General features: G+C 49.0%; 1 protein-coding gene across 1 annotated transcript in view; it reads left to right on the top strand.

The window, feature by feature from the left end:
• The window catches only part of LOC139371456 (semaphorin-3D-like), a 122,644-nt gene that overhangs the window by 26,086 nt on the left and 74,311 nt on the right, over positions 1 to 22,247 (top strand). Inside the window, exon 2 of the mRNA XM_071111880.1 lies at positions 11,659 to 11,889. Coding sequence (XP_070967981.1) covers positions 11,748 to 11,889 — 142 coding nt within the window. The 5' untranslated portion in view covers positions 11,659 to 11,747. The remainder of the gene's footprint in view (positions 1 to 11,658; positions 11,890 to 22,247) is intronic.

Consider the following 22,247-nt stretch of genomic DNA (forward strand, 5'->3'; position numbering starts at 1 on the left):
CACACACACACACACACACACATACACACACACACATACACACACACACACACACACACACACATACACACACACATACACACACACACACACACACACACATACACACAGTTACCCAGCCTTGGGCTCACCCTCCATGTCATAATCTATATCTTTGCGTTGGCTGACAACAACACTTTACAGACACCGTAAACCCACACTAATATGGGAGTTCTTCTAGGATTCCACATTTTTCAGTTTATTAGAAAGGCCTGCGGCAATATTGCAAAATCATAATTGAAAACGTATTGTAATAAATAAAGTTTCATAACATATATCTTCAACAACAACAAGGCTGAGGGTTACAAAGCATAACAACAAGGCTGAGGGTTACAAAGCATAACATATATATTCTCAACAACAACAACAAGGCTGAGGGTTACAAAGCATTACATATATCTTCTCAACAACAACAACAAGGCTGAGGGTTACAGAGCATAACATATGTCTTCTTCTCAACAACAACAACAACAAGGCTGAGGGTTACAAAGCATAACAAATATCTTCTCAACAACAACAACAAGGCTGAGGGTTACAAAGCATAACATATATCTTCTCAACAACAACAACAAGGCTGAGGGCTACAGAGCATAACATATATCTTCTCAACAACAACAACAAGGCTGAGGGTTACTAAGCATAACATATATCTTCTCAACAACAACAACAAGGCTGAGGGTTACAAAGCATAACATATATCTTCTCAACAACAACAACAAGGCTGAGGGTTACTAAGCATAACATATATCTTCTCAACAACAACAACAAGGCTGAGGGTTACTAAGCATAACATGCTGTGAAACAATCTTTGGGAAACTTTTATTTCTCTGTTATGTTCTTTCTAAAATTGAGAATGGGCAGCAGGTAGCCTAGTGGGGCGGGGGTAGCCTAGTGGGGTGGCAGGTAGCCTAGTGGGGCGGCAGGTAGCCTAGGGGGGCGGGGGTAGCCTAGTGGGGCAGCAGGTAGCCTAGTGGGGCAGCAGGTAGCCTAGTGGGGGGGGGGGGGGGTAGCCTAGTGGGGCGGGGGTAGCCTAGTGGGGCGGCAGGTAGCCTAGTGGGGTGGGGGTAGCCTAGTGGGGCGGCAGGTAGCCTAGTGTGGCGGCGATAGCCTAGTGGGGCGGCAGGTAGCCTAGTAGTGCGGAGGTAGCCTAGTGGGGCGGCAGGTAGCCTAGTGGGGCGGCAGGTAGCCTAGTGGGGCGGGGATAGCCTAGTGGGGCGGCAGGTAGCCTAGTGGGGCGGCAGGTAGCCTAGTGGGGTGGCAGGTAGCCTAGTGGGGCGGCAGGTTGCCTAGTGGGGCGGCAGGTAGCCTAGTGGAGGGGGGGGGGGGTAGCTTAGTGGGGTGGCAGGTAGCCTAGTGGGGAGGCGGGTAGCCTAGTGGGGCGGCAGGTAGCCTAGTGGAGGGGGGGGGGTAGCTTAGTGGGGTGGCAGGTAGCCTAGTGGGGAGGCGGGTAGCTTAGTGGGGCGGCAGGTAGCCTAGTGGTTAAGACTGCTGGTCCAGTAACACAAAGGTTTCTGGTTTGAATCCCAGAACAGACTAAGTGAATAATGTGTCCTTGAGAAAGGCTCTTAACCATACTTGTTCTTGTAAATCTGGACAATTTGAATGAAAAGTAGGCAAAAACATACCAGTGCTCTGTATACTAAGTCCATTCTTCTTTTCACTGTGCTCTAGTAAGCTCACAATAAGGCTATTATCTCTATACAGATGAAGGATCTTAATTTGAGCCAGTTTGCTACAGCAGGAAAATAATTCTGCAGCGTCAGGAAATCTAAATGATTGTGTGGATTATACAGTAGTTAGTGGACATGTTTTGTAGGGGTTGATGAATATTTTGTTATGGCAAATCAAGTCTGACATTTTTATGTGGAAATCGCTAACTTTAGAAGCCTTTTTAAAAGGTTGATATAACTGCAAGTTTGCATTTCCTATTTGCAAAATTCCCTGTGTTACTAAAAGGTGAGAAGCATCACTAGTCTTGGTTTCCTGTTGCTCTCTTCTCTCTCACCAGAGCCATGAGATGGACAAGAAGACAGACACACACACACACACACACACACACACATACACACACACACACACACACACACACACACACACACACACACACACACACTGTTGGTTATACAAATCAGTAGGCCCGTATCATTACCATGGTATGTAATTCTACTTCTCATTCTTTTTAACAATGGCTTCCGTCTCCTTACTGAATTCCTCACAGAAGGAAAAGACAGTAAAGACAGAAGTGGAATGTCTCCCCTGCGACTGTTGATTTGAACTCGTGGTCTCAATCAGGTCCTTTCTCTTCAGTCAAGCTAGCAGTGTAGCCGGTCTCTCTGCCGTCTCTCTGGGCCAATACTGAGATAGACTGATGCAACTAGTCTTACCCGATCAGTGGTCAGTATTAGGTCAGTATTAGGACAGTATGAGGTCAGTATGAGATCAGTATGAGGTCAGTATTAGGTCAGTATTAGGTCAGTATGAGGTCAGTATTAGGACAATATTAGGACAATATTAGGTCAGTATGAGATCAGTATTAGGTCAGTATGAGGTCAGTATGAGGTCAGTATGAGGTCAATATTAGGACAATATTAGGTCAGTATGAGGTCAGTATGAGGTCAGTATGAGGTCAGTATTAGGACAATATTAGGCCAATATTAGGTCAGTATGAGGTCAGTATAAGGTCAGTATAAGGTCAGTATTAGGTCAGTATGAGGTAAGTATGAGGACAGTATGAGGTCAGTATGAGGTCAGTATGAGGTCAGTATTAGGACAGTGTGAGGTCAGTATTAGGACAGTATGAGGTCAGTATTAGGACAGTATGAGGTCAGTGTGAGGTCAGTATTAGGACAGTATGAGGTCAGTATGAGGTCAGTATGAGGTCAGTATGAGGACAGTATGAGGTCAGTATGAGGTCAGTATGAGGTCAGTATGAGGACATTATTAGTTTATTCTTCAAGCTTTAAAACCTTAGGGTTGGGTGTCAGGAGTGTGTGGGAATTGACTTGAATTTTTATGGAATTGATCCCAAACCTTTGTGTGTGTGTGTGTGTGTGTGTGTGTGTGTGTGTGTGTGTGTGTGTGTGTGTGTGTGTGTGTGTGTGTGTGCGTGTGCGTGTGCGTGTGCGTGTGCGTGTGCGTGTGCGTGTGCGTGTGCGTGTGCGTGTGCGCGTGCGCGTGCGCACGTGTGCGTGCGTGCGAGTGCCAGGCTAGCGTGAACTCTCTGCTAGACTAATTCAAGGTGTGGACCCTGGGAGAGACTCAGGGAGGTTGATAACGTATTGTTAACAGAAAGGTTCCCAGGGCTAATCAGTCATCTTTATGTTCTTTAATACCAACCCGGGGGCAAACAGGAAGAAATCCAACATTGTAACATTTTACCCACTTCTCTCTGTAAACTCTTAACATTGAAAATAAATAAATAAATAAATATATATATATAAGAGATGTCATCCCTGATAAAGTGATACCATTAATACATGTGTGGAAACTGGGGGTGTTGCAGAGTGTAAATGTGTGGAAACTGGAAACGTTGCAGAGTGTAAATGTGTGGAAACTGGGGACGTTGCAGAGTGTAAATGTGTGGAAACTGGGGGTGTTGCAGAGTGTAAATGTGTGGAAACTGGGGGTGTTGCAGAGTGTAAATGTGTGGAAACTGGGGACGTTGCAGAGTGTAAATGTGTGGAAACTGGGGGCGTTGCAGAGTGTAAATGTGTGGAAACTGGGACGTTGCAGAGTGTAAATGTGTGGAAACTGGGACGTTGCAGAGTGTAAATGTGTGGAAACTGGGGGTGTTGCAGAGTGTAAATGTGTGGGAACTGGGGACGTTGCAGAGTGTAAATGTGTGGAAACTGGGAACGTTGCAGAGTGTAAATGTGTGGTATTTGATCCTGCTCCTCATTGTTTCAGTCTGTGTGTGTAACTAACAGCTCCCAAAATAGGTTCTCTCTCATTGAAAAGGCTTTGTGCTGTATTTCCTTGCTTAGTGAGTTCCCATGGTTAGTTTGTATGGCTGGTGCTAACACAGTACCACATCTATGGACGATTCATATGATATGTTACGAATCCCAATGACACATTTTTTTTTGTGTGTGTGTGTGTGTGTGTGTGTGTGTGTGTGTGTGTGTGTGTGTGTGTGCTTAGAAATGAATCTCTTCTGAGAAGGAAACAAAATAACATTCTTCTTGTCTACTTATTTAAGCTTAGAAACAATCCTAATGATAATAATATTAAAGAATGACCCGTTGGACTTGTTTTCTAAGTGCTTTCAGACGTTGGCCGCTCGCGTGCTTTCGTGTCAGTAGATACCTCAACCAGGAGAGGGGAGGGGGGGGAGAGGGGAGAGGGGGGGAGGGGGGGGGATACCGGAGATTTGAATGACATATTAAAACATTAAAAACAGTTGTTCCCCTTCTTTCTGTAACCTAGATTCATAGGGAATAGCGGAGACATGGTTTCAATCATCATTAAGGACTCTTAAGGAGGCTTCTGGCTGCACTCTATATGAGTTCTGGGTCCTAGTGGACCTACCCACAGCTGGTCCTGGTCTGGCTATACTACAGAACAGATCTTGGGCTGTTAGCACAGTAGAATGACAGTAGTGCTCTCGATGAGTTCTGGGTCCTAGTGGACCTACCCACAGCTGGTCCTGGTCTGGCTATACTACAGAACAGATCTTGGGCTGTTAGCACAGTAGAATGACAGTAGTGCTCTCGATGAGTTCTGGGTCCTAGTGGACCTACCCACAGCTGGTCCTGGTCTGGCTATACTACAGAACAGATCTTGGGCTGTTAGCACAGTAGAATGACAGTAGTGCTCTCGATGAGTTCTGGGTCCTAGTGGACCTACCCACAGCCGGTCCTGGTCTGGCTATACTACAGAACAGTTCTTGGGCTGTTAGCACAGTAGAATGACAGTAGTGCTCTCGATGAGTTCTGGGTCCTAGTGGACCTACCCACAGCCGGCGATAGTCTGCCTATAATATGGATTCTGTGCTGTAACACAGTAGTAAGCTAGCCTACTCTGAAGTTCCTGTTTGTCACTATCTGTTCAGTACTGAGTAGAGGACAGTTCCTACTGTGTGAGGACAGTTCCTACTGTGTGAGGACAGTTCCTACTGTGAGAGGACAGTTCATACTGTGTGAGGACAGTTCATACCGTGTGAGGACAGTTCCTAATGTGTGAGGACAGTTCATACTGTGAGAGGACAGTTCATACCGTGTGAGGACAGTTCATACTGTGAGAGGACAGTTCATACTGTGAGAGGACAGTTCATACTGTGAGAGGACAGTTCCTACTGTGAGAGGACAGTTCATACTGTGTGAGGACAGTTCATACTGTGAGAGGACAGTTCAAACTGTGTGAGGACAGCTCATGATGTGTGAGGACGGCAGGTAGTCTAGTGGTTAGAGGCAGGTAGTCTAGTGGTTAGAGGCAGGTAGTCTAGTGGTTAGAGGCAGGTAGTCTAGTGGTTAGAGGGGCAGGTAGCCTAGTGGTTAGAGAGGCAGGTAGTCTAGTGGTTAGAGGCAGGTAGCCTAGTGGTTAGAGGCAGGTAGCCTAGTGGTTAGAGGCAGGTAGCCTAGTGGTTAGAGGCAGGTAGTCTAGTGGTTAGAGGCAGGTAGCCTAGTGGTTAGAGGCAGGTAGCCTAGTGGTTAGAGGCAGGTAGCCTAGTGGTTAGAGGCAGGTAGCCTAGTGGTTAGAGGCAGGTAGCCTAGTGGTTAGAGCATGTAGCCTAGTGGTTAGAGGCAGGTAGCCTAGTGGTTAGAGGCAGGTAGTCTAGTGGTTAGAGGCAGGTAGCCTAGTGGTTAGAGGCAGGTAGCCTAGTGGTTAGAGAGGCAGGTAGTCTAGTGGTTAGAGGCAGGTAGTCTAGTGGTTAGAGGCAGGTAGCCTAGTGGTTAGAGAGGCAGGTAGCCTAGTGGTTAGAGGCAGGTAGCCTAGTGGTTAGAGAGGCAGGTAGTCTAGTGGTTAGAGGCAGGTAGTCTAGTGGTTAGAGGCAGGTAGCCTAGTGGTTAGAGGCAGGTAGCCTAGTGGTTAGAGGCAGGTAGTCTAGTGGTTAGAGGCAGGTAGCCTAGTGGTTAGAGGCAGGTAGCCTAGTGGTTAGAGGCAGGTAGCCTAGTGGTTAGAGGCAGGTAGCCTAGTGGTTAGAGGCAGGTAGCCTAGTGGTTAGAGGCAGGTAGCCTAGTGGTTAGAGGCAGGTAGCCTAGTGGTTAGAGCATGTAGCCTAGTGGTTAGAGGCAGGTAGCCTAGTGGTTAGAGGCAGGTAGTCTAGTGGTTAGAGGCAGGTAGCCTAGTGGTTAGAGGCAGGTAGTCTAGTGGTTAGAGGCAGGTAGCCTAGTGGTTAGAGGCAGGTAGCCTAGTGGTTAGAGGCAGGTAGCCTAGTGGTTAGAGGCAGGTAGCCTAGTGGTTAGAGGCAGGTAGCCTAGTGGTTAGAGCATGTAGCCTAGTGGTTAGAGGCAGGTAGCCTAGTGGTTAGAGGCAGGTAGTCTAGTGGTTAGAGGCAGGTAGCCTAGTGGTTAGAGGCAGGTAGCCTAGTGGTTAGAGAGGCAGGTAGTCTAGTGGTTAGAGGCAGGTAGTCTAGTGGTTAGAGGCAGGTAGCCTAGTGGTTAGAGAGGCAGGTAGCCTAGTGGTTAGAGGCAGGTAGCCTAGTGGTTAGAGAGGCAGGTAGTCTAGTGGTTAGAGGCAGGTAGTCTAGTGGTTAGAGGCAGGTAGCCTAGTGGTTAGAGGCAGGTAGCCTAGTGGTTAGAGGCAGGTAGTCTAGTGGTTAGAGGCAGGTAGCCTAGTGGTTAGAGGCAGGTAGCCTAGTGGTTAGAGGCAGGTAGCCTAGTGGTTAGAGGCAGGTAGCCTAGTGGTTAGAGGCAGGTAGCCTAGTGGTTAGAGGCAGGTAGCCTAGTGGTTAGAGGCAGGTAGCCTAGTGGTTAGAGCATGTAGCCTAGTGGTTAGAGGCAGGTAGCCTAGTGGTTAGAGGCAGGTAGTCTAGTGGTTAGAGGCAGGTAGCCTAGTGGTTAGAGGCAGGTAGCCTAGTGGTTAGAGGCAGGTAGCCTAGTGGTTAGAGAGGCAGGTAGTCTAGTGGTTAGAGGCAGGTAGTCTTGTGGTTAGAGGCAGGTAGCCTAGTGGTTAGAGAGGCAGGTAGCCTAGTGGTTAGAGGCAGGTAGTCTAGTGGTTAGAGGCAGGTAGCCTAGTGGTTAGAGGCAGGTAGCCTAGTGGTTAGAGGCAGGTAGTCTAGTGGTTAGAGGCAGGTAGTCTAGTGGTTAGAGGCAGGTAGCCTAGTGGTTAGAGGCAGGTAGCCTAGTGGTTAGAGGCAGGTAGCCTAGTGGTTAGAGGCAGGTAGCCTAGTGGTTAGAGGCAGGTAGTCTAGTGGTTAGAGCATGTAGCCTAGTGGTTAGAGGCAGGTAGCCTAGTGGTTAGAGGCAGGTAGCCTAGTGGTTAGAGGCAGGTAGCCTAGTGGTTAGAGGCAGGTAGCCTAGTGGTTAGAGGCAGGTAGCCTAGTGGTTAGAGGCAGGTAGTCTAGTGGTTAGAGCATGTAGCCTAGTGGTTAGAGGCAGGTAGCCTAGTGGTTAGAGGCAGGTAGCCTAGTGGTTAGAGGCAGGTAGCCTAGTGGTTAGAGGCAGGTAGCCTAGTGGTTAGAGGCAGGTAGCCTAGTGGTTAGAGGCAGGTAGCCTAGTGGTTAGAGGCAGGTAGCCTAGTGGTTAGAGGCAGGTAGCCTAGTGGTTAGAGCATGTAGCCTAGTGGTTAGAGGCAGGTAGCCTAGTGGTTAGAGGCAGGTAGCCTAGTGGTTAGAGGCAGGTAGCCTAGTGGTTAGAGGCAGGTAGCCTAGTGGTCAGAGGCAGGTAGCCTAGTGGTTAGAGAGGCAGGTAGCCTAGTGGTTAGAGAGGCAGGTAGCCTAGTGGTTAGAGGCAGGTAGCCTAGTGGTTAGAGGCAGGTAGTCTAGTGGTTAGAGGCATGTAGCCTAGTGGTTAGAGGCAGGTAGCCTAGTGGTTAGAGGCAGGTAGCCTAGTGGTTAGAGGCAGGTAGCCTAGTGGTTAGAGAGGCAGGTAGCCTAGTGGTTAGAGGCAGGTAGTCTAGTGGTTAGAGGCAGGTAGCCTAGTGGTTAGAGGCAGGTAGCCTAGTGGTTAGAGAGGCAGGTAGCCTAGTGGTTAGAGGCAGGTAGCCTAGTGGTTAGAGAGGCAGGTAGCCTAGTGGTTAGAGAGGCAGGTAGCCTAGTGGTTAGAGGCAGGTAGCCTAGTGGTTAGAGGCAGGTAGCCTAGTGGTTAGAGGCAGGTAGCCTAGTGGTTAGAGGCAGGTATTCTAGTGGTTAGAGGCAGGTAGCCTAGTGGTTAGAGGCAGGTAGCCTAGTGGTTAGAGAGGCAGGTAGCCTAGTGGTTAGAGGCAGGTAGTCTAGTGGTTAGAGGCAGGTAGCCTAGTGGTTAGAGGCAGGTAGCCTAGTGGTTAGAGAGGCAGGTAGCCTAGTGGTTAGAGAGGCAGGTAGCCTAGTGGTTAGAGAGGCAGGTAGCCTAGTGGTTAGAGGCAGGTAGTCTAGTGGTTAGAGGCAGGTAGTCTAGTGGTTAGAGGCAGGTAGCCTAGTGGTTAGAGGCAGGTAGCCTAGTGGTTAGAGGCAGGTAGTCTAGTGGTTAGAGTATGTAGCCTAGTGGTTAGAGGCAGGTAGCCTAGTGGTTAGAGGCAGGTAGCCTAGTGGTTAGAGGCAGGTAGTCTAGTGGTTAGAGGCAGGTAACCTAGTGGTTAGAGGCAGGTAGCCTAGTGGTTAGAGGCAGGTAGCCTAGTGGTTAGAGAGGCAGGTAGTCTAGTGGTTAGAGGCAGGTAGTCTAGTGGTTAGAGGCAGGTAGCCTAGTGGTTAGAGAGGCAGGTAGCCTAGTGGTTAGAGGCAGGTAGCCTAGTGGTTAGAGAGGCAGGTAGTCTAGTGGTTAGAGGCAGGTAGTCTAGTGGTTAGAGGCAGGTAGCCTAGTGGTTAGAGGCAGGTAGCCTAGTGGTTAGAGGCAGGTAGCCTAGTGGTTAGAGGCAGGTAGCCTAGTGGTTAGAGAGGCAGGTAGCCTAGTGGTTAGAGAGGCAGGTAGCCTAGTGGTTAGAGAGGCAGGTAGCCTAGTGGTTAGAGGCAGGTAGTCTAGTGGTTAGAGGCAGGTAGTCTAGTGGTTAGAGGCAGGTAGCCTAGTGGTTAGAGGCAGGTAGCCTAGTGGTTAGAGGCAGGTAGTCTAGTGGTTAGAGTATGTAGCCTAGTGGTTAGAGGCAGGTAGCCTAGTGGTTAGAGGCAGGTAGCCTAGTGGTTAGAGGCAGGTAGTCTAGTGGTTAGAGGCAGGTAGTCTAGTGGTTAGAGGCAGGTAGCCTAGTGGTTAGAGAGGCAGGTAGCCTAGTGGTTAGAGGCAGGTAGCCTAGTGGTTAGAGAGGCAGGTAGTCTAGTGGTTAGAGGCAGGTAACCTAGTGGTTAGAGGCAGGTAGCCTAGTGGTTAGAGGCAGGTAGCCTAGTGGTTAGAGAGGCAGGTAGTCTAGTGGTTAGAGGCAGGTAGTCTAGTGGTTAGAGGCAGGTAGCCTAGTGGTTAGAGAGGCAGGTAGCCTAGTGGTTAGAGGCAGGTAGCCTAGTGGTTAGAGAGGCAGGTAGTCTAGTGGTTAGAGGCAGGTAGTCTAGTGGTTAGAGGCAGGTAGCCTAGTGGTTAGAGGCAGGTAGCCTAGTGGTTAGAGGCAGGTAGTCTAGTGGTTAGAGGCAGGTAGTCTAGTGGTTAGAGGCAGGTAGCCTAGTGGTTAGAGGCAGGTAGCCTAGTGGTTAGAGGCAGGTAGCCTAGTGGTTAGAGGCAGGTAGCCTAGTGGTTAGAGGCAGGTAGTCTAGTGGTTAGAGCATGTAGCCTAGTGGTTAGAGGCAGGTAGCCTAGTGGTTAGAGGCAGGTAGCCTAGTGGTTAGAGGCAGGTAGCCTAGTGGTTAGAGGCAGGTAGCCTAGTGGTTAGAGGCAGGTAGCCTAGTGGTTAGAGGCAGGTAGTCTAGTGGTTAGAGCATGTAGCCTAGTGGTTAGAGGCAGGTAGCCTAGTGGTTAGAGGCAGGTAGCCTAGTGGTTAGAGGCAGGTAGCCTAGTGGTTAGAGGCAGGTAGCCTAGTGGTTAGAGGCAGGTAGCCTAGTGGTTAGAGGCAGGTAGCCTAGTGGTTAGAGGCAGGTAGTCTAGTGGTTAGAGCATGTAGCCTAGTGGTTAGAGGCAGGTAGTCTAGTGGTTAGAGGCAGGTAGCCTAGTGGTTAGAGGCAGGTAGCCTAGTGGTTAGAGGCAGGTAGCCTAGTGGTTAGAGGCAGGTAGCCTAGTGGTTAGAGAGGCAGGTAGCCTAGTGGTTAGAGAGGCAGGTAGCCTAGTGGTTAGAGGCAGGTAGTCTAGTGGTTAGAGGCATGTAGCCTAGTGGTTAGAGGCAGGTAGCCTAGTGGTTAGAGGCAGGTAGCCTAGTGGTTAGAGGCAGGTAGCCTAGTGGTTAGAGAGGCAGGTAGCCTAGTGGTTAGAGGCAGGTAGTCTAGTGGTTAGAGGCAGGTAGCCTAGTGGTTAGAGGCAGGTAGCCTAGTGGTTAGAGAGGCAGGTAGCCTAGTGGTTAGAGGCAGGTAGCCTAGTGGTTAGAGAGGCAGGTAGCCTAGTGGTTAGAGAGGCAGGTAGCCTAGTGGTTAGAGGCAGGTAGCCTAGTGGTTAGAGGCAGGTAGCCTAGTGGTTAGAGGCAGGTAGCCTAGTGGTTAGAGGCAGGTAGCCTAGTGGTTAGAGGCAGGTAGCCTAGTGGTTAGAGGCAGGTAGCCTAGTGGTTAGAGAGGCAGGTAGCCTAGTGGTTAGAGGCAGGTAGTCTAGTGGTTAGAGGCAGGTAGCCTAGTGGTTAGAGGCAGGTAGCCTAGTGGTTAGAGAGGCAGGTAGCCTAGTGGTTAGAGGCAGGTAGCCTAGTGGTTAGAGAGGCAGGTAGCCTAGTGGTTAGAGAGGCAGGTAGCCTAGTGGTTAGAGGCAGGTAGTCTAGTGGTTAGAGGCAGGTAGCCTAGTGGTTAGAGGCAGGTAGCCTAGTGGTTAGAGGCAGGTAGTCTAGTGGTTAGAGTATGTAGCCTAGTGGTTAGAGGCAGGTAGCCTAGTGGTTAGAGGCAGGTAGCCTAGTGGTTAGAGGCAGGTAGCCTAGTGGTTAGAGGCAGGTAGCCTAGTGGTTAGAGGCAGGTAGCCTAGTGGTTAGAGGCAGGTAGCCTAGTGGTTAGAGACAGGTAGCCTAGTGGTTAGAGGCAGGTAGCCTAGTGGTTAGAGGCAGGTAGCCTAGTGGTTAGAGGCAGGTAGCCTAGTGGTTAGAGGCAGGTAGCCTAGTGGTTAGAGGCAGGTAGCCTAGTGGTTAGAGGCAGGTAGCCTAGTGGTTAGAGGCAGGTAGCCTAGTGGTTAGAGCGTTGGACTTGTAACCGAAAAGTTGCAAGATTGTTTCCCCCAGAGCTGACAAGGTCTGTCGTTCTGCCCCTGAACAAGGCAGTTAAACCCACTGTTTCCTAGGCCGTCATTGAAAATAACAATTTGTTATTAACTGACTTGCCTAGTTAAATAAAGGTTAAATAAAAATAAATTAAATTAACAAGTAAAGTTCCTGCTTAGGTCTTCATTTTCAGGAAAAAGCCTTACTTGGACTTGTTTGAAAGTGTTTTTTTTTTTCCCATGACAGCTTGCCAACGTTAGAAACTGCTGAGACGATCCACAGACAGATCCACAGGGTGATGTGACAGCGCCGACCACCTGTTCTCACTAATAACGATGAAGATGAGGATCCTGGGGCCAGAGAGGTTCTGTGTTCTGCTGGGTGTGTCCCTCCAACTGCTGCTGCTGCTACCAGACACCTCCTCTACCGCTGCAACCTGGAGCCAGAGTGGACCCCGCCTGCAGCTCTCACACACAGGTATCTCATATCCGCTCCCTTTTTTACTCTGAGGAACTCTGGTCCTTGGTGTACTGGGGAGCTCTGGTCCTTGGTGTACTGGGGAGCTCTGGTCCTTGGTGTACTGGGGAGCTCTGGTCCTTGGTGTACTGGGGAGCTCTGGTCCTTGGTGTGCTGGGGAGCTCTGGTCCTTGGTGTACTGGGGAGCTCTGGTCCTTGGTGTACTGGGGAGCTCTGGTCCTTGGTGTACTGGGGAGCTCTGGTCCTTGGTGTACTGGGGAACTCTGTTCCTTGGTGTACTGGGGAGCTCTGGTCCTTGGTGTACTGGGGAGCTCTGGTCCTTGGTGTACTGGGGAGCTCTGGTCCTTGGTGTACTGGGGAACTCTGTTCCTTGGTGTACTGGGGAGCTCTGGTCCTTGAAACTGCAACACTGCTGGTTTTCAATATGGCTTTCTAATTAGGGAATAGGGACTAATAGTGAAGAGGGACTGATAGTGAATAGGGACTGATAGTGAATAGGTACTGATAGTGAATAGAGACTGATAGTGAAGAGGGACTGATAGTGAAGAGGGACTGATAGTGAAGAGGGACTGGTAGTGAAGAGGGACTGATAGTGAAGAGGGACTGATAGTGAATAGAGACTGATAGAGAAGAGGGACTGATAGTGAATAGAGACTGATAGTGAATAGAGACTGATAGTGAAGAGGGACTGATAGTGAAGAGGGAATGATAGTGAAGAGGGACTGATAGTGAAGAGGAACTGATAGTGAAGAGGGACTGATAGTGAATAGAGACTGATAGAGAAGAGGGACTGATAGTGAATAGAGACTGATAGTGAATAGAGACTGATAGTGAATAGGGACTGATAGTGAAGAGGGACTGATAGTGAAGAGGGACTGATAGTGAAGAGGGACTGATAGTGAATAGGTACTGATAGTGAAGAGGGACTGATAGTGAATAGAGACTGATAGTGAATAGAGACTGATAGTGAATAGGTACTGATAGTGAATAGAGACTGATAGTGAAGAGGGACTGATAGTGAATAGAGACTGATAGTGAAGAGGGACTGATAGTGAATAGGTACTGATAGTGAATAGAGACTGATAGTGAAGAGGGACTGATAGTGAAGAGGGACTGATAGTGAAGAGGGACTGATAGTGAAGCGGGACTGATAGTGAAGAGGGACTGATAGTGAAGAGGGACTGATAGTGAATAGAGACTGATAGTGAAGAGGGACTGATAGTGAATAGAGACTGATAGTGAATAGAGACTGATAGTGAAGTGGGACTGATAGTGAATAGAGACTGATAGTGAAGAGGGACTGATAGTGAAGAGGAACAGGTCAAGACAGGCAGGGGTCAATAATCCAGAAAGGGTGTAAAGGGTCCAGAACGGCGGGCAGTCTCAGGGTCAGGGGTCAATAATCCAGAACGGGTGTAAAGGGTCCAGAACGGCGGGCAGTCTCAGGGTCAGGGGTCAATAACCCAGAACGGTGGGGTAACGTACAAAATGGCGGGCAGTCTCGGGGTCAGGGCAGGTAGAACGGTCAAAACCGGGAAGGACTGGAAAACAGGAGCCAGAAACAGGCAGGAGCAGGAAAACAAACGCTGGTAACATACAAACAGAGAACACAGGTATAAATACACAGGGGATAATGGGGAAGATGGGCGACACCTGGACGGGGGTGGAGACAATCACAAAGACAGGTGAAACAGACAAGCAGGGGTTTGTAAAGCCATAACACAGACATTTTTTTTATTCCAGCATCATACTATGATTGATAATATAAAGGCCTGAAATCTGAAATCTTAACAAAAACAGTGGTGTTGTCGTTGTCTTGCTGTACAGCCAGGCTCTCTCCAGGTTTTATAGCCCAGATCCTCAGACAGACAGTAGCAGAATGGGACGAGGACAGAAGAAACTACTGACTCATTGTTGTAGTAGAGGAAGGAAAGAGGGGATATGGTCTGTTCGGCACAACAGAGGATTTGTACTGTAAGGGCCAGGAGATTTAGTAGGTTGCGTGTTTAAAAATAGGCATGTTCATGTTAATATCTATGCATTCACAATCTATTACGTAGAGCAGGGCTCTTCAACTGGCGGCCCCGTGTGCCAAATTTGGCCAACGATTGATTTTATTTGGCCCACCTGTTTTCAAAAAAGCAGAAACATTATTTTCACTGTAAAATCTCTAGGCAATCAGCTCAAAGTCATTTTTTAACTTAGGATATATGTTCCCGAAGTATTACGACGCATAAATCGATAAACATACAGCATTGTCGGATCCAAATGTAATCAAGGTTTGAAATGATTGTCTAATACTGTATCCGTTGGGCTTCTAGTGGTCACTAGTCTACTAATTATTTGTAATTATATTCCGGCCCCCTGACCATGTGCTCAAGGGAAAAAAACGTCCCACGGACGTAGAGACTTAAACTATGACCCTGAGTTTTCCTGGTTGTGTCATACAGTCATTAAGATAGATAAATCATCATGTGCTTTTACTTGCACAGTTTAATGTTCATCTGTCAAGCTGTGTGGTATAATCTCTCCCTGGAGGGTTGTCTGCTTGTCGGGACAGTAAGGCATTAGTATGATACCTGCTAGGAAAACAAGTTTCCCCTCTCCCTCTCTAATCAGTAACATCTGTGTGTCTGACAGGCCTGCCTCTCTGTGTGTCTAACAGGCCTGCCTCTCTGTGTGTCTGACAGGCCTGCCTCTCTGTGTGTCTAACAGGCCTGCCTCTCTGTGTGTCTGACAGGCCTGCCTCTCTGTGTGTCTGACAGGCCTGCCTCTCTGTGTGTCTAACAGGCCTGCCTCTGTGTGTCTGACAGGCCTGCCTCTCTGTGTGTCTGACAGGCCTGCCTCTCTGTGTGTCTGACAGGCCTGCCTCTCTGTGTGTCTGACAGGCCTGCCTCTCTGTGTGTCTGACAGGCCTGCCTCTCTGCGTGTTTAACAGGCCTGCCTCTCTGTGTGTCTGACAGGCCTGCCTCTCTGTGTGTCTAACAGGCCTGCCTCTCTGTGTGTCTAACAGGCCTGCCTCTCTGTGTGTCTAACAGGCCTGCCTCTCTCTTCTCCCTCTCTAATCAGTAACATCTGTGTGTCTGACAGACCTGCCTCTCTGTGTGTCTGACAGGCCTGCCTCTCTGTGTGTCTGACAGGCCTGCCTCTCTGTGTGTCTGACAGGCCTGTCTCTCTGTGTGTCTGACAGGCCTGCATCTCTGACAAACTATAATTCTAGCCCCAGGGATGATGGGATGTCTGTGTGTGTGTGTGTGTTTGGCCTTCCTGTCAGAAGTAGATAGCGAAAAGCGGTCGGAGGGTCAGAGGGCTGGAGGATAACACCCTGCCAGTGTGTGTGTGTGTGTGTGTGTGTGATAACACCCTGTCAGCTCCCTCCTCCCTCAGGATGCATGGTCTAGGCTGGGTTCCTGAGGTCACTCTCTGGGGTTAGCTCTGACATCCAGATAGTTAGACAGAGAGGGCTCAGGGGATGGATGCTCCTCCCTGTGTGTCAGAGGGAGGGAGGGAGGGAGGGAGGGAGGTAGGTAGGGAGGGAGGGAGGGAGGGAGGTTGGTAGGGAGGGAGGGAGGGAGGGAGGGAGGGAGGGAGGGAGGGAGGGAGGGAGGGCTCTGGGGATTGATGCTCCTCCCTGTGTGTCAGAGGGAGGGAGGGAGGGAGGGAGGGAGGGAGGGAGGGAGGGAGGGAGGGAGGGAGGGAGGGAGGGAGGGAGGGAGATATGACCATATTAGAGACACATCTTTCCCTCAGATTACACAGATCCACAAAGAATTCGAAAAAACAAATCCAATTTTGATAAACTCCCATATCTACTGGGTGAAATTCCACAGTGTGCCATCACAGCAGCAAGATTTGTGACCTGTTGCCACGAGAAAAGGGCAACCAGTGAAGAACAAACACCACTGTAAATACAAACTATATTTAGGTAACACTGTATACAGACATAATATGACATTTGTAACGTCTTTATTCTTATGGAACTTTTGGAAGTGTAATGTTTACTGTTCATTTTTTGTTTTATTTATTTTTGCTTATGTTTATGTTCTTTTTCGCTTTGACAATGTTGACCTCACTGCTAGAGTGTAGAGGCGGCAGGGTAGCCTAGTGGTTAGAGTGTAGAGGCGGCAGGGTAGCCTAGTGGTTAGAGTGTAGAGGCGGCAGGGTAGCCTAGTGGTTAGAGTGTAGAGGCGGCAGGGTAGCCTAGTGGTTAGAGTGTAGAGGCGGCAGGGTAGCCTAGTGGTTAGAGTGTAGAGGTGACAGGGTAGCCTAGTGGTTAGAGTGTAGAGGTGGCAGGGTAGCCTAGTGGTTAGAGTGTAGAGGCGGCAGGGTAGCCTAGTGGTTAGAGTGTAGAGGCGGCAGGGTAGCCTAGTGGTTAGAGTGTAGAGGCGGCAGGGTAGCCTAGTGGTTAGAGTGTAGAGGCGGCAGGTAGCCTAGTGGTTAGAGTGTAGGGGCGGCTGGGTAGCCTAGTGGTTAGAGTGTAAGGGCGGCAGGGTAGCCTAGTGGTTAGAGTGTAGAGGCAGCAGGTAGCCTAGTTGGTTAGAGTGTAGAGGCGGCAGGTAGCCTAGTGGTTAGAGTGTAGAGGCGTCAGGTAGTCTAGTGGTTAGAGTGTAGAGGCGGCAGGTAGTCTAGTGGTTAGAGTGTAGAGGCGGCAGGTAGCCTAGTGTTTAGAGTGTAGAGGCGGCAGGTAGTCTAGTGGTTAGAGTGTAGAGGGGGCAGGTAGTCTAGTGGTTAGAGTGTAGAGGCGGCAGGTAGCCTAGTGGTTAGAGTGTAGAGGTGGCAGGGTAGCCTAGTGGTTAGAGAGTAGAGGTGGCAGGGTAGCCTAGTGGTTAGAGTGTAGAGGTGACAGGGTAGCCTAGTGGTTAGAGTGTAGAGGTGGCAGGTAGCCTAGTGGTTAGAGTGTAGAGGAGGCAGGGTAGCCTAGTGGTTAGAGCGTGGAGGCGGCAGGGTAGCCTAGTGGTTAGAGTGTAGGGGTGGCAGGGTAGCCTAGTGGTTAGAGCGTAGAGGCGGCAGGGTAGCCTAGTGGTTAGAGAGTAGGGGCGGCAGGGTAGCCTAGTGGTTAGAGTGTAGAGGCGGCAGGGTAGCCTAGTGGTTAGAGTGTAGAGGCGGCAGGTAGTCTAGTGGTTAGAGTGTAGAGGGGGCAGGTAGTCTAGTGGTTAGAGTGTTGGACTAGTAACCGGAAGTTTGCAAGTTCCAACCCCCGAGCTGACAAGGTACAAATCTGTCATTCTGCCCCTGAACAAGGCAGTTAACCCACTGTTCCTAGGCCGTCATTGAAAATAGGAATTTGTTCTTAATTGACTTTCCTAGTTAAATAAAGGTAAATAAATAAATAAAATTAGCATATGATTCCCATGCCAATAAAGCCCCTGGAGGTAAATTGATTTGATACAGAGAGGATGGGTCATATATCCCAGAAAGCCTGAGGGCGCCTCCTCTGACACCAGATGATGAAACAGTGTTTTCTGTCTAACCATATTTCTCTGTGGGGGGTCATTTAAACTGTGGTGAACTCATTTGAGTTATAAAAGTGAAGCAAACGATTAAACAGTTCTCTTTCATCGCATGGCAGTGCATTGTGGGGTGTTTGTGCGTGAGAAGAGGCGGTGGGGGGGGGGGGGGGGGGAGTCGTCGCAGGGCACAATGCAACGCCATTAATGTAATGTGTTGTTGTAAACGCCGAACACTGAGAACAATAGAGTCATTTAGATCGACACCTGATGAAGCATGTGGCCAGAGCCAATCGTAGCACAGCTGAGACACTATAGAGAGAGAGACCTCGTACAGAACTGACTACTTCCTGCTGCTGGCACCATATTGACGGTTCTGTGTGGGGTTTTTTTCTCCTAATGAGCAACACGAAGAATGTGTGTTTGACTGATGTACTGTAGGAGCCCGGGTACGTGCAGTCTAGCTGTGGTATATTGAGCAGAGGCTATCGGAGGTTTATGTGTGTGTGTGTGTGTGTGTGTATGTATGTTCGTGCGTGTGTGTGTGAGGTAGTGTGTGTGTGAGGTAGTGTGTGTGTGAGGTAGAGTGTGTGTGAGGTAGAGTGTGTGTGAAGTAGTGTGTGTGTGAGGTAGTGTGTGTGTGTGAGGTAGTGTGTGTGTGTTCGTGCGTGTGTGTGTGAGGTAGTGTGTGTGAGGTAGTGTGTGTGTGTGAGGTAGTGTGTGTGTGAGAGGTAGTGTGTGTGTGAGAGGTAGTGTGTGTGTGAGAGGTAGTGTGTGTGTGGTAGTGTGTGTGAGGTAGAGTGTGTGTGAGGTAGTGTGTGTGTGAGGTAGTGTGTGTGTGAGGTAGTGTGTGTGTGAGGTAGTGTGTGTGTGAGGTAGAGTGTGTGTGAGGTAGTGTGTGTGTGAGGTAGTGTGTGTGTGTGAGGTAGTGTGTGTGTGAGGTAGTGTGTGTGTGAGGTAGTGTGTGTGTGTGAGGTAGTGTGTGTGTGTTCGTGCGTGTGTGTGTGAGGTAGTGTGTGTGAGGTAGTGTGTGTGTGTGTGAGGTAGTGTGTGTGTGAGAGGTAGTGTGTGTGTGAGAGGTAGTGTGTGTGTGAGGTAGTGTGTGTGAGGTAGTGTGTGTGAGGTAGTGTGTGTGTGGTAGTGTTAGTGAGGTAGTGTGTGTGAGGTAGAGTGTGTGTGAGGTAGTGTGTGTGTGAGGTAGAGTGGGTGTGAGGTAGTGTGTGTGTGAGGTAGTGTTTGTGTGAGGTAGTGTGTGTGTGAGGTAGAGTGTGTGTGAGGTAGTGTGTGTGTGAGGTAGAGTGTGTGTGAGGTAGTGTGTGTGTGAGGTACTGTCAGAGACATGAGGTCTGTGTTGTTGGTCAGAGACATGAGGTCTGTGTTGTTGGTCAGAGACATGAGGTCTGTGTTGTTGGTCAGAGACATGAGGTCTGTGTTGTTGGTCAGAGACACAAGGTCTGGGTTGTTGGTCAGAGACACATGGTCTGTGTTGTTGGTCAGAGCCATGAGGTCTGTGTTGTTGGTCAGAGACAGGGAGACATGAGGTCTGTGTAGTTGGTCAGAGACAGGGAGACATGACGTCTGTGTTGTTGGTCAGAGACATGAGGTCTGTGTTGTTGGTCAGAGACAGGGAGACATGAGGTCTGTGTTGTTGGTCAGAGACAGGGAGACATGAGGTCTGTGTTGTTGGTCAGAGACAGGGAGACATGAGGTCTGTGTTGTTGGTCAGATACAGGGAGACATTAGGTCTGTGTTGTTGGTCAGAGACAGGGAGACATGAGGTCATTGTCCTCCACAGGCCTGTTTACATTGGTCCTAATCCACATTTAAGTCAAACCTCCCCATCAAAAACACACAAAAAAGGAGAATTTCAGTTGAAAAAGTTGCTGTACAGTTCGTTTTAATGTCTATATGTCGGCAGGGTTTCTGACTTCAGAGGTTAACTTAAAAAAACAGAGGAATTGAAGCCCACTCAGAGAGACTAAAAACATCTGTCGTAATAATGATATTTTATCGGTTACACTGCTGACAGTACACACATACTTCTACTAACTTACTTTAACACACACACACACACACACACACACACACACACACACACACACACACACACACACACACACACACACACACACACACACAGTCAATACGTTGCGTGGTGAAACAACCATTCAGTGCTCATATCATTCACACAGATCTGGTTTCAAACTCTTTTGTCTGGAAGGACTTAGAGTAAAACGATGAATGTTTGATGAACTGATGAACCCAGTTCACATAACATACCGGGGACCTACTCAACTATCAGAGACTCTGACAGAGTCTTTTTCCTCCTGACAACGTAATCCTGGTTAACCCAGAACTAAAGTCTTGTGTAACTGGTCAGATAGTCCATTAAGTTCTGAGACGCGATAAGAGACAGAACGAGGATCGGAAACCGGAACAGTTCCACCATCTCCATTTGCAAGTTACGGGAAAGTCTGTTTCCATCCACTTCCAAAAATATCAAAAAGATGCTAACACCTTTTTGTCCAAGTAACCAGTGGCAAAAACTCAAGCACAGGAACTAATGCTTTTTGTCATCTCCTGCATCCCGTAGTATCAGATCTACGGTACCATTTAACGTATCTAGTCTGTCCACCAGAGATTACTGACAACGTTACACCGGGAAGAAAAAAAAACTTGGTGCCTTTGCATTTGTGGTATGTGTCCGTGTCGGTCAGTTCCCCCTGACCCCTGACCTCTGTGTCACCGCGGTAACGAGGTGAGGCAGATAAGAGCGAGGGCTGACACAGAAAGCAATGCTGAGCTGTAGGTCAGCGGAGCGAATGAACCTGTCAGAGAACAGAGAGAAAGCAGATGGGTGAAGGCTGTGTGTGTGTGTGTGTGTGTGTGTGTGTGTGTGTGTGTGTGTGTGTGTGTGTGTGTGTGTGTGTGTGTGTGTGTGTGTGTGTGTGTGTGTGTGTCTGTGTCTGTGTCTGTGTCTGTGTGGAAGGGGGTGGCAGAGGGGGTTGGGGTGAAGAATGCTGCTAATTAGAGGTGGATGTCTTGGAGTTGTTTGGACGGATGTAGTTGTGGCTTTCAAACAGATCTGAACAGACACCGACCTTCTTCCCCCTCTCTCCTCTTCCTCCTCTCTCCTCTTCCCCCTCTCCCCTCTTCCTTCCCTCTTCCTCCCCTCTCTCCTCTTCCTACTCTCCCCTCTTCCTTCCCTCTTCCTCCCCTCTCTCCTCTTCCCCCTCTCCCCTCTTCCTCCTCTCTCTTCCCCCTCTCTCCTCTTCCTACTCTCTCCTCTTCCCCCTCTCCCCTCTTCCTCCCCTCTTCCCCCTCTCACCTCTTCCTCCTCTCTCTTCCCCTCTCCCCTCTTCCCTCTCTCACCTCTTCCTCCCCTCTCTTCCCCTCTCCCCTCTTCCTCCCCTCTTCCGCCTCTCTCCTCTTCCTCCCTCTCCCCTCTTCCTCCCCTCTTCCCCCTCTATCCTCTTCTAATCCTTTCCTTCCGCTCTCTTCATCCTCTCTTTATCTTTTCTTCTGTCCTCTCTGTTTCTTCTCCTCCCCTCTTCATCCAATCCATTCCACTCTTAGACCAGACCACTGGTCTGAATACCTATAGATTAGAGATAGCAGACAATGGTAAATGATGGTGAGGGATGGTAATGATTGTGAGTGAAGGCGGTGATGGTGGGTGATGGTAAGTGATGGTCACTGATATCAACTGATAGAAAGTGGTAGCAAGTGGTGGTAAGTAATAATAAGTGATAGTGAGTGATTGTTAGTGATGGTGAGTGATTGTGAGTGATGGTGAGTGATGGTGGGTGGTGGTGAGTGATGGTAGTGATGGTAGTTGATGATGACCAGTGATGGTGAGTGATGGTAATGATGGTGAGTGATGGTAATGATGGTGAGTGATTGTGAGTGATGGTGAGACTATCTGTGTTGGATCTGGGGGAGTGTTCTGGGTTGGCTGACACTACTCCTACCTCTGTCTCTCTCGCTCTCTCTCTCTCTCTCTCTCTTTCTTCTGGGGGAGTTTGGTTTTAAGACACACACACACCATCATCGTCTGACACCTGAGTATTAACCACAGAACCTTACCTCTCTTTTCCACTCAAACAATCTCTCAAAGTTGTTCCTCCAAGACACAACAGCAGTACTACCAAACGGTCTCTGAATGAACCGGGGGAAATAACCATTATCATGGAATTATTATGTCATTCATTCCACTGTGATACTTCTTGGAAAACACATTTCCTCTAGAGGAGAGAGTAACTATTTTGAAGCGAATGTGTGTTTGAGGAGGAGAGAGAGAGGGAGAGAGAGAGAAGGGGAGAGAGCAAGGGGGGTAGGGAAAGAGAGAAAAAGAGAAGGCAAGACAGAGAGACAGAGAGAGACAGAGACAGAGAGAGAGGGAGACAGAGAGAGAGAGAGAGACAGAGAGAGAGACAGAGAGAGACAGAGAGAGACAGAGAGAGAGACAGAGAGAGAATGTTGTAATTACCGTACAACAGACCATGTATTCACCCTGCACACCCTAATTGACAACCAAACAAACCAAAACAAAGGCAAAGTCTTCTCATGCTTTGTTGATTTCAAAAAAGCCTTTGACTCAATTTGTGATGAGGGTCTGCTATACAAATTGATGGATAGTGGTGTTGGGGGTAAAACATACGACATTATAAAATCCATGTACACAAACAACAAGTGTGTGGTTAAAATTGGCAAAAAACACACACATTTCTTCCCACAGGGCCGTGGGGTTAGACAGGGATGCAGCTTAAGCCCCACCCTCTTCAACATATATATTCACATATTGGCGCGGGCACTAGAAAAGTCTGCAGCACCCGGCCTCACCCTACTAGAATCTGAAGTCAAATGTCTACTGGTGATCTGGTGCTTCTGTCCCCAACCAGGGAGGGCCTG

Source organism: Oncorhynchus clarkii, chromosome 17 (genome assembly GCF_045791955.1).
Source record: "Oncorhynchus clarkii lewisi isolate Uvic-CL-2024 chromosome 17, UVic_Ocla_1.0, whole genome shotgun sequence".
NCBI classification, from domain to species: Eukaryota; Metazoa; Chordata; class Actinopteri; order Salmoniformes; family Salmonidae; genus Oncorhynchus; species Oncorhynchus clarkii.